Here is a 13,789-nt window from a genome sequence, read left to right on the forward strand (position 1 = left end):
CGCTTCCCTTTGGTTCTGTAGGCTTTGATGAATGGCTATGGTACTAGCAGCAATATTAATGCTAAAAAGGCCTTTAATGCAAATATAGATCATTGCAGGTAACTGTAGTTGACAAATGGTTTCAAGCACTGCTTCCTTTTAAAGTAATTCTGCTCTTTTAATTCAGTCAGAATGACGGAGCGATATCAGCTGCCCTCTCTTAATTAACACCTTCTCTTGAACAGTAGAATGACTGAATGCTTCTTGTAGGTCATTTGGTACCAGGGCGGGGAGGCAGTACAGATGAATTGATTTTCATCTTTCTGCAGCAGTTAGCATCTCATATTAACCGAAAATCGTTACAAATTACCATTATATAAACTGAAGCTGTTATGCACAATATTTTTTTTCTTGTATGGCCATTTATATGCAAGTTAATTTTGAAGTTCTACCTTGATAACTCAGATCAGAGGAAGGTCTTGCTCATTATAACTTGTTTCCAGAGCGAGTATTTTTAACCGTATGGGGAAATGTGACACAGATTCTTCAATGCTTAGAATAGACGCTGTAGTCAGCAAGCTATGCAAGCAGCACCTGCAACTCTGCATTTTCAAGGGTTGGCAGATCTTAGAAAGGCCAAGGTGCTCACTCTTGGGACGATTTAACCATTTAATGCCAACCTCCGGCTGCTGAAATCTTTTGCATTGTATAGTGCCTTGAAAAGACGGGAGGACTGATTATTCAGCCAAACTGGTTTAGTCCTGAATAGTAGTGAATCAGTAAAAGTCGTCCATTGTTCTATAATGACGTTTGCAAATTATTACATTGTGCGCTCCAGTTTGAATTATATACAATATCCATAGTAATGCACCGTCATTCAGGGGCGTAAGCTTCAGAATGCCCTCATTGAAACCCGTACTGAATCAAAGTGAAAGGAAATTATAACCTTGTCTAAATCAATTTAGTTTGGCGCTTTCAGTCATCTTCTAGCCTCAGCAGTTTTAGCACGCCTTTTTTGTCTTCATTGAGTCAGACTTTAGACTTTCGCTATTGTTCCATTTGAATTATGGAGTTTTGAGTCTTGTTCATTTTTTTTTTTTTTTTTTTGTGAGCCAAAGATCATCACTGCAGTGAGTCGTTCTGATTGTTGTATAAGGTTTCCTGTCAGTGTTGCGATAATTTGCTCTTTTACTGTATATATTAGCCTTATTAAATCTACCAAAAGGATACATTTTCTTACCCAGTAAGGGAGTTCAACTATACAACTTAAAGAAACAAGTTCACTTGTTTTTTGTTCAGATCAAGATCTGTTTTTCAGGAATAATCAAAGCTCATGAACGACGAAACGTATGCCACACAAAAGAGTATTATCAGGCATAGGTAAATAAAATAACAGGATCATGGCTCTATCATACAACTAATATAGGAAAATAAAATGAACATTGCAAAGAGTGTAAAAGCTGCTTACTAAAAAATGCTTGTTAAACTTGTCATCCAGGTCATTGCAACAACAAAACAGGCTTAAACTGGAGGCAACAAGACTTTCATAAAAATGAAACAAGACTAGGCATCAAAATCTTTTTGTAAAATTATTAAATTTGACTTGAAACCACATGCTTTCACTTAAGGGGACCATTAGGTTCATAAATTTATTGTGCCATTATCCTGCATTAACAAAAGCTTGTTCTATGTTTGATTACCACGCTTTTGTGGGGTTTTCCTTTAAAACTCCACAGCAGGTGATGCTCTTAAAGTCAGAGGAGTCCTGAACGTGTCTGCCAGGTTAACTTGACAGTTTGTCAGAAATTCGCAATGTGTAAATATGACTTTTTAGGGTGGAGTGGCGGCTTAGTGGTTAGGGCATTGTGCTTGGATTACAGAGGTTCTGAGTTCAAGCCCCACCTCCAAAGACTGCCAATCTGGGTCCCTGAGCAAAGAACCTCAACCCCACACTACTCCCCGGGAGCTGCGCAATGGCAGCCCACTGCTCCCCGAGGGGATGGGTTAAATGCAGAGAGTTAATTTCTTTGCAGTTGTGACAATAAAGTCGAATTCGTCTTTTATTCTATCCCAAGTGTATTTGATCAGGCAGCTCATTGATTGTCAGACAAAATCTGTTGGTACTTGTTTACGTCTCTGAACCTCAGCTCATCACCAAGAGGCTGTGGAGTTTTTAGGGAGTGATCGGACGGTACTGACCAACCAATCAGGAAGTTACTTCAGGGAATGCAAGCAAAGCATATTATTTGGATGCGAGTATTGAGTCAGATTTTAATTTTAATGTCACACAGTCGATGAAAGATAAATCAATGTTCTGGCAGAAGTTGACTCAAGTTCAAGTTTTTTCCATTAATAAAATAATTTACACTTAAGTAATGGTTCAGCATTGATAATTTTAAAAGAAAAGCTTAAAAATATCCTAGTTTCCTTAGGCAGAAACTATCAAACACAATCATCCAGAAGATAATTTTCGACACATCGAGTTTTCTTTTGAGATTAACACTGAGGTCTACACCACTATTGTAAAGAATATCACATTTTGAAAGAGGAATCTGGGAAGATCACTAGAAATGGGGAAAATGTCTTGTAGGTGGAAGAGGAAATGTATCTTTTCGGCAACTACACTCTGTTGCACTATTGGCATACCACTCTACACAGAAGAGATTAATAGATGTCAGCCATGTTATCAGAAAACTCTATTTCTCAGCCATTTGAAAAGGTTATGGGTGTTGAATTTTTGCTTGCTAGCCTGACATCAGAGTTTTACTGAAAAAAGTAAAAAGATCTTACCTCCTAAGATTATTGTAGGACATGTCAAGGTCTTCCAGAGTTAGTAGGAAGTCATCAAAAGCCTCGACAGAAACTTTCACAAGCTGGTTGTTGTTTACTATCAGATGTTGCAGGTTGGTCAATCCTGCAAGGTCCTTGGGTCCAAGTGTTGTTAATCTATTACCTAAACAACACAATGCCAGAATATGTTTTATGCAAAAATCTGCTTGGGTAACATTGTAACTCAAAGCGCTTGGAAAAATGTCTATAGCTTACCATCCAGGTGCAAAGAGCGCAAACTCTCCAGGTCAGCAAAGGCCATCGGTCGAATTTGATGGATTGTGTTCCTCGACAGAGTGAGATCTACCAGTCCAGTCATGTTGACAAAATCATTGCCGCCCACCTCTGTTATGAAATTGTCAGCGAGTCGCAGCTCCACCGTTCGCCGGTCGACATGCGGTGGTACAAAAAGCAGGCCCTTATCGGCACAGAGCGTGCTCAGCGACTCTGACAGGTTACGACACACGCAGTGGAACGGGCAGGCAGACACAACACCCCACGTCTCTCCCGCTCCAATCAGAGAGGGCAGCAGGCAGCATGTGACTAGCGTCAGCCAGTGAGACACCGGGAAAGTAAAAGCTTCTGGAATCGTTCTCTTGGTAGAAGTCCTGGCGCATGCACAGTGGTGGAGTTGGGATGAGGAGGACAATGATGAGATGAATAGAGGGGGGAGAAATGAGAGGGAGAGGATGGATAAAGGGTATAGGGAGGAAGAGGTTGAGCCCTCTGCTTTTTGTTTAGGGTGGTGTGTTTGGGGCAGGTGTGTTTCTCTGCAGGGATTGAGGGGTGGGGGCACAAGCATGGTAGATCGCCTGGCTTTCCACAGACCTGTAGAAAGAAGGAGAGAAGAATAAAAGACGATACAATTTAGAATCGCAATAACAGAACAGTAAATGTACTTTAATGACACAAAATATTGGGATTTATCCAGTTTGTTACCCGTATGTGTATGGTTATCTATATACTATCTAACCATAAATGATTTAGACCACAACATAGCAGGATTGCTTTCTTCTTACTCAGCAAAGCTGGAAAGAAGTGTTTTGTTCATCTCATGCTATTGTAAAGGCTTGCTATTGTATGGCCACTTATTTCTTCATGAAATTGCAGAAATATCCATATTTTGAAATGGTACAATAATTGCCGTATTTTTTTTTTGCACTTGAGTGCCGGCACTATTTTCAGATATTTTCACATCACCTAACAAGTCACTATGTGGTCCACAAGGTAGAGTTGTTTTTAATAATTTAAATCCATTAATGTTATGCCTGAAAAATGGCTAAGGCCAGCTCTGGCATTTTTATAGGTATACATTTTTCTTTTTTTTTTCTTTTTTGGAAGTATTTTACTTGTTTATGGATTAAAGTTATATAGAAAAAATGAATAAGTTTAAATACATTTTACCATGTAACCAAGTAATACTTGGAGCTTTGATTTTTATTTTTCTGAGCTTAGAAGATGTTTGAAGTCACCACTATTCTGCAATTTAACTTTTCTAGTTGCATTCTAAATTCAGGGGATGTCCTTGATACATTTCTGAAAAGGGAATTCAGAAAATCTGCTAACTACACCCTAATTTCATCTGCTAATGCCAATTCAAGCATGCAAATGTCGTCATATGGATATTAATGTTGTGATTTTCCAACTAAAAAATATTAAAGCAGCTTTCTAAATGCATCAGTAACTTGGCCTCCTACTTCTATTGATTTTAATTTTGTGGGCAAAGGTTAATTGTTAGTCTGAATTATGTAAAGAATACTTTAAGGGAAGCAGAATTTGTTTAGCCCTGTGTTAAACTGATTAAACATATTGTATTGTGACTGCAGTCCATTTGTATAAATAGGTTGGAAGTTGTGGTTGAATTCAAAATGTTTCCCCTCAAATCAAGAATTTAAAGACTGGACAACAAGATTATGCTAGATTTCCAGTGTATCCTGCTAATTTATACAACATATAACTGGGGATATTTGATGCATAATTATAAAGCACTGGGACACAGGTTAGAAATATAGAAAAGCCTTTTTGTAGATCACCTTAGTAAGTTGAATGAATGAACACAGCCTTGATCATTGAAAATGGCTCTATAGAAAACTGGGAATGGTCATCCAGATAATAAATTACTGAGGAGGAATTGGAAGAGGCACCTTGTCTTCAAACCCCTGGCCTGACAGCCAAATCGAGTGACGCTGTTGGTCTCTAAGGTTGACGCTATAAAACCCACAAAAAGAACCGTGTTGTAAATCGGAGACGTGCAGAAAATCTGCCAGTAAACACACGTTTTGTGGCTTTGTGATAAGGTACAAGAATGACTCACTGCAACTCATTGGCATGCACAACAGTTGTTATAGCAACTGTAACCTAGATACGGAGTTTGACAGGGGTTGACAGTTACAGTTTCACTTCTAGTAAAAAGTGAAGATGACATTTTTGAATCGGAAAGACAAAGAGGCATCTCTGGAGAAGGATGCAGTGTCTCTAGGGTGGTGCTGCACGGAACATAGACCTTGGTGATTATATATTGATGTACAGTATAATACATGCAAGCTTTGAGACTTTGACTAACGACCAGGCAGAGCCATGCATCATCCTGACTGTTACAGGCTGACGCAAATTGCTACTTAATAGTTTCCATAGCTTTGCTCTTTCTGTGTGAAGCTATGATGGTTTGCAATCCATCTTTGATATCAAGGCGGTGTTGGTATGGAAGTCTCCACCCTACTCCACATGCTTTGCTCTGTTCTCAAAATGTGAGCTTGGTACAAAACGGGCCGACTTTTTTTTTTTGGGCTCCCATGAGATAAAGGGGAGAAAGTGATAAGACGCTCTCTGCCGGAAACTATTATAAATTTTATCTCCGGCTCTTAAATGTTCTCACTTAAAGCAGAGTGAGGGAATAAAATAAGCAGTGCAGCAGTATAATGATGGGAATAGATTCCATTAATTTGAGCCATTATGAATAGTTCTGTTAATGGGATGCATTTTCCTTTAAGACATTTCAGCAGAACTTTTAGCCAGTGGGACATTAGGTCTTGAGGGGCAAAAAAAAAGACTTTTTAACTCGATTGTGATGGTTAAAAACACCTCTGTCCATTGAGCAGAATGTAAATGCACAAGTGACAACACATGCTGCTTCGTTTCTCAGTAGTTAGCCCTAAATGATTAAGTGACGTATTATGAGAAACGGTAGTGACTCTGAAGTTGGAGTTTTTAAAAGACAAATAGGCACTGAAGCTTAGTTATTTTGAGATGCTTGGTTACAATATACTTGAGGAAAAAGGTAGGAGGAAATGTCTGGAGTAAAAGGTGGTGGGGTTGAGTGCGTGGGACAAAGTTATGAATGCCTGCAGTGACAGCTTGTCCTCAGGGCAGTCGGTGTTGGAAGTCAAAGCCTTCTCAGCCCCTGCAGAGGGATGCATACTAAAACATGGCTGTGTAAATATGGATTTGCTTGTGTGTATATGTGCTTTCAAAGCATCCCTGTCTTTTGAACTTTTTTTTTGTTTGCATTTTCTTCTCATAAAAAAGTACAAACTTTAGCGCAAATGTTTGATTTTATAGACTAACACAAACAGAGGTGACAGGAAATTTCTAGCTCTCAAAATCTTTTGGTGGGGAAAAAAATAGAAATGTTGAAAATTCTTCTAATCTGTTGTCTTTGATTTTACACCTTTTAATCAAATCTCAACACTTAAGAAAAAGAAAATGGAATGGAATAAAGTGACCAGAATGCTTAATGCAGACCCTCCAACATAAGGACCTTCACTCAAATGTTAACAGACCAATTGCAGCTATCGAAGAGCTGCAGAGAGCCAAATTCAGTCACGTAGGGTATAACCGTAAACAACTGGAGGAACTAAATACCAATGCATGCCACATTTTTAGGAATTTTATTTGTGGAAAAAAAGACAAAGGCCGTATCCGTTATTACAGCTCACAATATTGCAGGACATATGTTGGCCTTCTCGTGTAACATCACAGTAGGGTGCAATAAACTGACGTGAATAAGTTCAAGAGCTTCATTCACCCCTATAAGGTGAAATGTGTTTGAAAAACGAGTTGACTTGATGGTTGTCCCTGGAAAGCTCCGTTATCAGATGATGGGGATTTTTTGTTGCTTTAAGGTGAGTGTGTCTCTGCTCCTTTGTTTGACCTTATTTTTCTTTCACCCACTCGTTCTCTCTATCACTCATATATAAAGCCTCCTGCTGTACATTTATCTATACTGTCTCTAATTTCTAGCTCTCCTTGTGTGAAGCCCTCGCATCCATCAACCCCAGGCATGCCTGCTCTGTTTTAACCTCCATACCTCTCTGACTCTATTAGTGTATAGCCATGGATTGTTACCCCTTCCCTCCTCTCCATCTACCTGCAGTTCCTTTCACCCGTCTCTTCATCCTTACTCAACTTCCATCTCCAAACCATTTCCGCTTCTGGCTGCTCTGGCTTCCACTTTTCTCTTCCTTTGTCTCATTCTCTTTTTCTTTCCTCACTCTGGTCCGTCCTTGAGGCAACCTGAGTACGACAATGTTATCAGTCACAGCTCTTCTTCGCCATCTTTTCCTTCACCACCTTTCATTTTGTCTCGTCTGTCACTTGCTGACTCGGCTGCTGACCTCCACGTCTCCTTTCCTCCTCTTGCTCCTACGTTTAATCGTTATGCACTCTCATGACTTCATGCACCACATAGGATTTTTTGTTATCCCTTCTGTGCCCTGCCTGTCTCAGAGCTGCGGTCCTGCTCACTTTCCCCTTCATTTATCTACGTACTTCCCCGACCCATCTCTCTGCTCCCCATCTGCCTCATCACTTGATTATCCTGTAGAGTCATTTTTCTCCCTTTCCTCTTCCCACTCCTGCAGACTTTTTGTTTCATTTTGCACCTCTGCATTTCTCTCCCCCTCCTTTATATATTGCGCCCAGATCTCATTTGCAGACTGAGAGTGCAGTGCTGAAGCTTTCTGATGGGGTGTGCTCACAAAGTTGGATGTAACGGATCCCTTCACTCGCTGATCGATCTGACCCTAAGAGATGAATCACAACCTGTCCATTTCATTTCCACTAGCCCTTTTGATCCCTCTTTTATACTAATCTGATCTTTTAATCTGCTTTCTCATATTTTCTTCATAGTTCCTTCCAGAATTTATCCTTTTAAGTGTCAAGATTTTCTTTTACATTTTAATTACCATCAAGTAAAAACAACCACATACTTTTTATTACATTTTATGTGACATCACAGCAGTAGGTATCTTATAGGCGATATAACCAATTCCCCTATGGACATCATTTATTTCAAAGGACATCTAATTGATAAATGGAACTAATGTGTGATTTATCTCAGTATAAATCCAGCTGTTCTTTCAAGGTTTAAGATGTTTTGGAGTGTTAAATAATTACTCACTAAGAGCAAGGAGGGATGTAGAGAAGTTAGAAAAGCAAGATCCCAAACTTTAACATGTCAAACATCTTGTTTCCGGATGTAATCTTAAAATGGACAGTGAACAGTACAACTTTAAAGCCTGCCATCCGAACTGACAGTCTAAGCAAAAAGAGCACTAATTAGAAAAAGCAAGCTGTTTTCTGGAGACACGACAGAAAAAAATCCAACTTCCACTTCCAAACCCACCTCAAACTGCGTTCAGTCATGATGCAGCCAATGTCTGTATCCCCCTAATATTGGATCATGCGTTAAACACATTAAGCATCAGATTTAAATAACCATCGTGCCATCTCGCTTCAGTGTTTTGCCAAGTTAGCCGATATATTTGCCTACTTAACAAGTAAATATCTTGAAATACCTAAATATTCTGATATATTTAAGAGTTAATTATCAATCTCTATTTAGTTTTTGCTTAAACTGTTCAGCTAAAATGAAATTTCTCTGTTTATAATTGAAATCTTTAGGCACGTCGTCAAAAGCAAATGTGTAAATGTTAATGTAGGCAGCAGGCTTCAGGCTGCTTATTGAAAACTAGCATTGCAGCCGGCACATCCCACATCCCCATTAGGTGATGGCAGCATTATTTTGTGGGGAGGATTTTCATCAATTTATCTATGCATTTTACTTTTTATAAACATTTTCTTCTTTCTTAATATACTAGTTTTTTTTCAGTCTGATATAAAATCTAGTGTGGACTCAATTTTAATAAGTTTTCTATTTTTTTATAGCTAAATTTCATCCATATTATGCACTCATGATGAATTCCCAATTTAATTTGACGGCAACTTTTCAAAGGATTTTAGTTCTCTACACTTATCTCTTTCCATCCCTGCTATCAGATTACATATAAACCGACTACAACTTATCACAGTTTCAGTACTACTTCAAATCTATGGTCATCCATTTCAGTTTTTCCAGCACATTTGAAACATCACTGAAAATCCTTTTGCTTTCGGCGTTTTTCTATCCTCTGTGCTGCTCTTGGTGGTTATATAAAACTTTTAATTCAGATTTTATCTTTTCTTCTTTGCCTTATCTTTGGCTGCCTCTTTGCTGTGTTCATTGTGCTGCAGCAGCAGTAGTGCTTCCCCTGTCGAGATCAATAAAATCTCATCTTACACACTGTACTGTTGCTGTGGGAAGGTAAAGCGCTGTGCAGGCATCCGTTGTTTATGTGTGCCCAGAGCTGCTAAAATTAGCTAGAACAGCATCTGGCGTTAATTTGTAAGGATCATCTAACCAACCTGCTACTTGTCTGAACATTTTTTTTTTCCTGAATGAATCTTAACATGTTTTTCTTCTGGCACTTCAGAAACATTCACACTTCAAAGTTGGCTGCTGAATTTGCAATAGGCTTCAAATACATAGATGTCAGAATCCGTCTCACTCTCAAGGGGCAGCAGATACTAAATTAGTCCTTTTAGAATCCAACCTGTTTTACTTTTCACAGGGAAAGAGTAAAAGAATGCATCTGATGAAAGTCTGAGACACACATAACAAATGAGAGCAGAAATGGAACAGATGACCATGAAAAGATTTTTCCTGCATCCTATCCAAGTTATCTTCAGCTTCTTTAAGCTTGTGCTAGATCTACATCTACTTTCTTTCCTTTTCTTTTTCTGCTCTATTTTTGGAAATCTCTCTCTACTCCACCATGCATGAACCTTTAATCCTCTAGAGATCAAGAAATGGGCGCATGGAGAGAGCAGAGCGTCTGCATGATGTAAAAATATGTGCTGCAAAAGTGTTTTAGGGAGTGTAAAAAACCTCTCATTACCCCCCAGGATTTAGAGAACAACTCCGCCAACAAGATGCACCTAACATTATCCAAACTCCTGAAAGTTTCCAGCACTTACTATATCCCCTGGAGGGTGTGGTATCTATTTGTGGATTCAAAGGCTGCTAAATATGTAGCTGCTAACAGCTTAGAAAGATGAATGTCCACAGAGCGTTTTCCAGGGATACTTTTATACTAATTCAAAACTCGGGCAATTAAGAAACGCTTGGTGCATGACTTAAAAACTCTAATTTGACTGAAACTTTCATTGGATTTCACATTTAAGACCTAATGTAGCTTTAATTTCCTTGTTGGCCTTTAATTCTCTGTGGTACATTATAAATGTCAGTCCCCTAAAATATGCCAAGCACAATTAATGACGTTAATAAACCATGTGTGTGTGTTTGTGTGCAGCCACACTCCAGACCGCAAATGCCATTAGACTGTAATCGACTTAAATCGACTTAGCGAATGTTGTGGTGTTTATAAACAAGGGGATTTGTATTAGCTCTCAAAACCCACTTATCACAAGCACAGTAATCCACAGATCTGATTGGGGCTGTGGGTTGGAACAACATGAGAAATCAGTCACAGAAACTCCTGACAGGCAAACGTCAAAATGTCCAGAGTTTTATGTCATTATGTTTTGGCTGAATTAGTGGAGGAAACTTATTGTGGTCTTCTGCTGCTGCCGCCTGAATGTGTTGAGAGTTAATTCTCACACCTTGGTTGAAAATGAGTGGCTAACTGAGCTACTGTTAGACTGGTTTAAGAGGATGAAAGCTATCGATTCTCTTCTGAGGTCTACATAGCCTCATAATCCATACAAAAGCTTGTCACTGGATTTGTCTATTTTTTGCAACTCTGTAAACCAGAGGTGAATGTGTGAGAAATTTCCATCATATCAGCAGGTTCTAAAATGCCATGTCAGGCAGTCTTACACAAACAACCTCACCGTGTTCAGAGTTCCTCAAGTCCTGGTTTTCTTCTCATTCTCATGCAAAATGTCAACCTAAGCGTGTCTTCACTACATTTAGATGCCTAACTTCAGAGTTGCTGCCAACAGGCGTAGGTAATAAATGGCTGCAGATTATACATGACAAAATATATAATTAGTACTTCACTAGATGGCAAGATTTGCTGCAAATGAGCGCTTGCTATGCAGAGATCGGAGGAAAATTTCCCAAAAGTTCCCAAAAAAACACAAAACAACCTTTGAGACTCCCAGAAAACTAACAAATGTTAAGAAAATTAAAAGTCTGGCTGCTTGAAAGCAAAAATGAACCATTCTAGCCAAGATGCATAAGAGCGTTGCATTGTTATATTGTGAAATAAAAGGCTCTGCTCGCCCAAATGCAGGTTGAATATGGAAGCAGCCTTTCACAATCCAATTCTTTCAGTTGCACCAAGGCTCTCTGGAACGTACTCTCATAATCCAGCCCCTAGATATGAGGTGAGCACTTGCATACTGAAACAACCAGGAGCATACCAAAACAGTCTTCCCACACAGTCATAATTATAGGGAGGCTGACGCATAGACACACACTTCTCTGCAGGCAAGAAACAAAAGAACGCCCACACAGCCTCTTCTTGCAGCTGTCGTGTGTACTGTAAGCCCACTCATCCTTTTGATACTATTGCTCTTTAGCCGTATTGTCCTATTTAGTCAGCTGGAGTGTATCAGGAGCAGGAAGGGGTAAAAATTTCATATAGAAAACTTGCATGAGCACAAGAGCTTAGCAGCATGAAATAGACGGGGGGCAAAGAAAATGGTGGGATTGCATAAGATGGAGGAAAATAAAAACCATTAGTGTTAAGAGGAAAGAGCGAAAAGCCAGAAGTTTGAAGAAGATGGGGATGAATGAGGAATGAAGAGTCAGCAGGTATGAATGTGTGTCGTTAAGCGGATGGGCAGAGAAATATGTAAAGGCGATAAACGGGTGAAGGCCGCCATCCATCACTGTCGAGAAGAGAGGGATGTGAGAGGGAAGTATGGATTCGATTAGAGAAAGGAAGAGCTGTGTTTAAAAAAATGACTTTGTAAGGCGTCTCCATCATGTTGGTCTGAGGGATGGAGGACAGACAGCTGGTTTCAGAAGGGAAGCAAAAGTTCAGGAAAAATGGGTTTATAAAATACATTTTCCTTTTTTTTGGTCCTTTTTGTTGAATCATGGTTAATAATTTTCATCAGTGATAGACCTCTGTTTTATCCATTCATCAAACTCTTTCCCATTTATTTAGCTCTCCCAAAGAAATGTTTCTCAGCTCTTGGTTTACATGCTCACCTTTGACCTTTAGCACTGCAGATCCATTCCTAAAACATGCTGAGAACTGGTGGTGCTATGTAACAAAACTGCACAACCCATCATGATGTTTTGGTTCTAGACAGTTTTGATCAGTCACTAAATATTCTTAGAAAGTAGGTGCAGAGTTGGAGGCCATCATCAAATAGTAAAATTATTTCTACGCAACATATGACCCTCCTTAATGATGCGTCCATTACACATAGACTATATGATACAGGGGATTTACTTCTAGCAGATTTGATTATGGCTTTAAGCATATTTAAATAAAACAAATCATGTTTTGGTAGAATTGGAATAATTATTGAAATATAGAATATGAATCCATGAATCCCATCTTCTGCTCTCTTGGTTCTGGTCTCTTTGTGGTCTATAAAAGTATTTTCCCTTTCTGCACGGTGAAATTAGCCCTCCGCTGACATTGCTTCCCAAACAAGGATTACATGAGTCACCTCTTTTGCGAAGCATATACAAATGGCAACAAGATGGACATAAACACTTGTCAATATTGTCTCTATTGTACTCAAAGGACTGATGCCATTGTTAAAAAAAATCACTAGAATCGTCTGAAGGCAATGTTTATGCACATATGCCGTTAGTTCATGGTTAATATGCTTGTTTAAACCAATCTAATTTCCCTTTTTTTAAACCTTACCCTGCTGTTAGAGCAGGGTAAGGTTTAAAGCATTTTAGCTTCTGTAGGGTCAAAAATTTTTCTGGATTTTGACAAAGGCACAGAATCCCAATCGCCTTCCCGTTTGTCTCCCTAGCCTAGATCTTGAACAAAAACAGCAAAAGTTGGTCATCGAGGAAAATGTAAATGTGGTGGTGCAGTAAGAGAACTGAAGAGGGTAAAAACCTACTGTCTAATTACAGCTGGACTCAACACAGATAGTTTAAATCTGAAATCCTCAGTTAATTCCTCCTGAACTTTATGCTCTGTATTAGATGCAGAAAGGCAACAACAACCATGTTGTTTCTGTTTGTGTATGATGAGCAAGTATGAATCTGTCTCACTAAATCCTGTTGGAACCCATCCTACTTGGAAGATTTCGATAATTGTCTCTATTCTTGGAGCGCTTCAGTCAGATTATTAAAATGTTTTTTTTTTTTCTTCCCTTTTCCAACCCTGATTCACTTAAGACATTAAAAAGGCTTAGAAAGACCTAATTTTTTTTTAAGTTTGTGCACATTTCTTCCTCCATTTAAAAGCCATGGCTGCTTTGTTGTGGCTAATTTTCATTCAGCTTTATGGAACTACGTGCCACTGATGTGCAGATCATAAGGACATGAGCGTTTTATCAGACGGTTTTTGGGATATTAGGACACTTCTGGCTCTGGCACTTTATCTAAAGCGAAGTTCTGAAACGTGAGCTAAATCTTAGAACTTGGCAACACTTAAAAGAAATGCTTGTTTCCTCCTCATACTGTGTTTGGAATAAAAACGTAATACTTGTGGAGGCT

General features: G+C 39.0%; 2 protein-coding genes across 3 annotated transcripts in view; one reads left to right on the plus strand and one right to left on the minus strand.

Annotated features, from left to right (window-relative positions):
* Positions 1–13,789, plus strand: part of pcxb (pyruvate carboxylase b) — a 383,732-nt gene that overhangs the window by 238,183 nt on the left and 131,760 nt on the right. The gene's annotated exons all lie outside the window — the stretch shown is intronic.
* LOC119776389 (leucine-rich repeat and fibronectin type-III domain-containing protein 4) overlaps positions 1–13,789 on the minus strand; it is a 47,476-nt gene that overhangs the window by 21,663 nt on the left and 12,024 nt on the right. Inside the window, exons 3-4 of the mRNA XM_038274779.1 lie at positions 3,025–3,636; positions 2,770–2,932 (exon numbers count right to left, since the gene is read on the minus strand). Of these exons, the coding sequence (XP_038130707.1) occupies positions 2,770–2,932; positions 3,025–3,610 (749 nt within the window). The 5' untranslated portion in view covers positions 3,611–3,636. The remainder of the gene's footprint in view (positions 1–2,769; positions 2,933–3,024; positions 3,637–13,789) is intronic.

The sequence above is a fragment of the Cyprinodon tularosa genome, unplaced genomic scaffold, assembly GCF_016077235.1.
Source record: "Cyprinodon tularosa strain WSP-4 unplaced genomic scaffold, ASM1607723v1 ctg93, whole genome shotgun sequence".
Classification (NCBI taxonomy): Eukaryota; Metazoa; Chordata; class Actinopteri; order Cyprinodontiformes; family Cyprinodontidae; genus Cyprinodon; species Cyprinodon tularosa.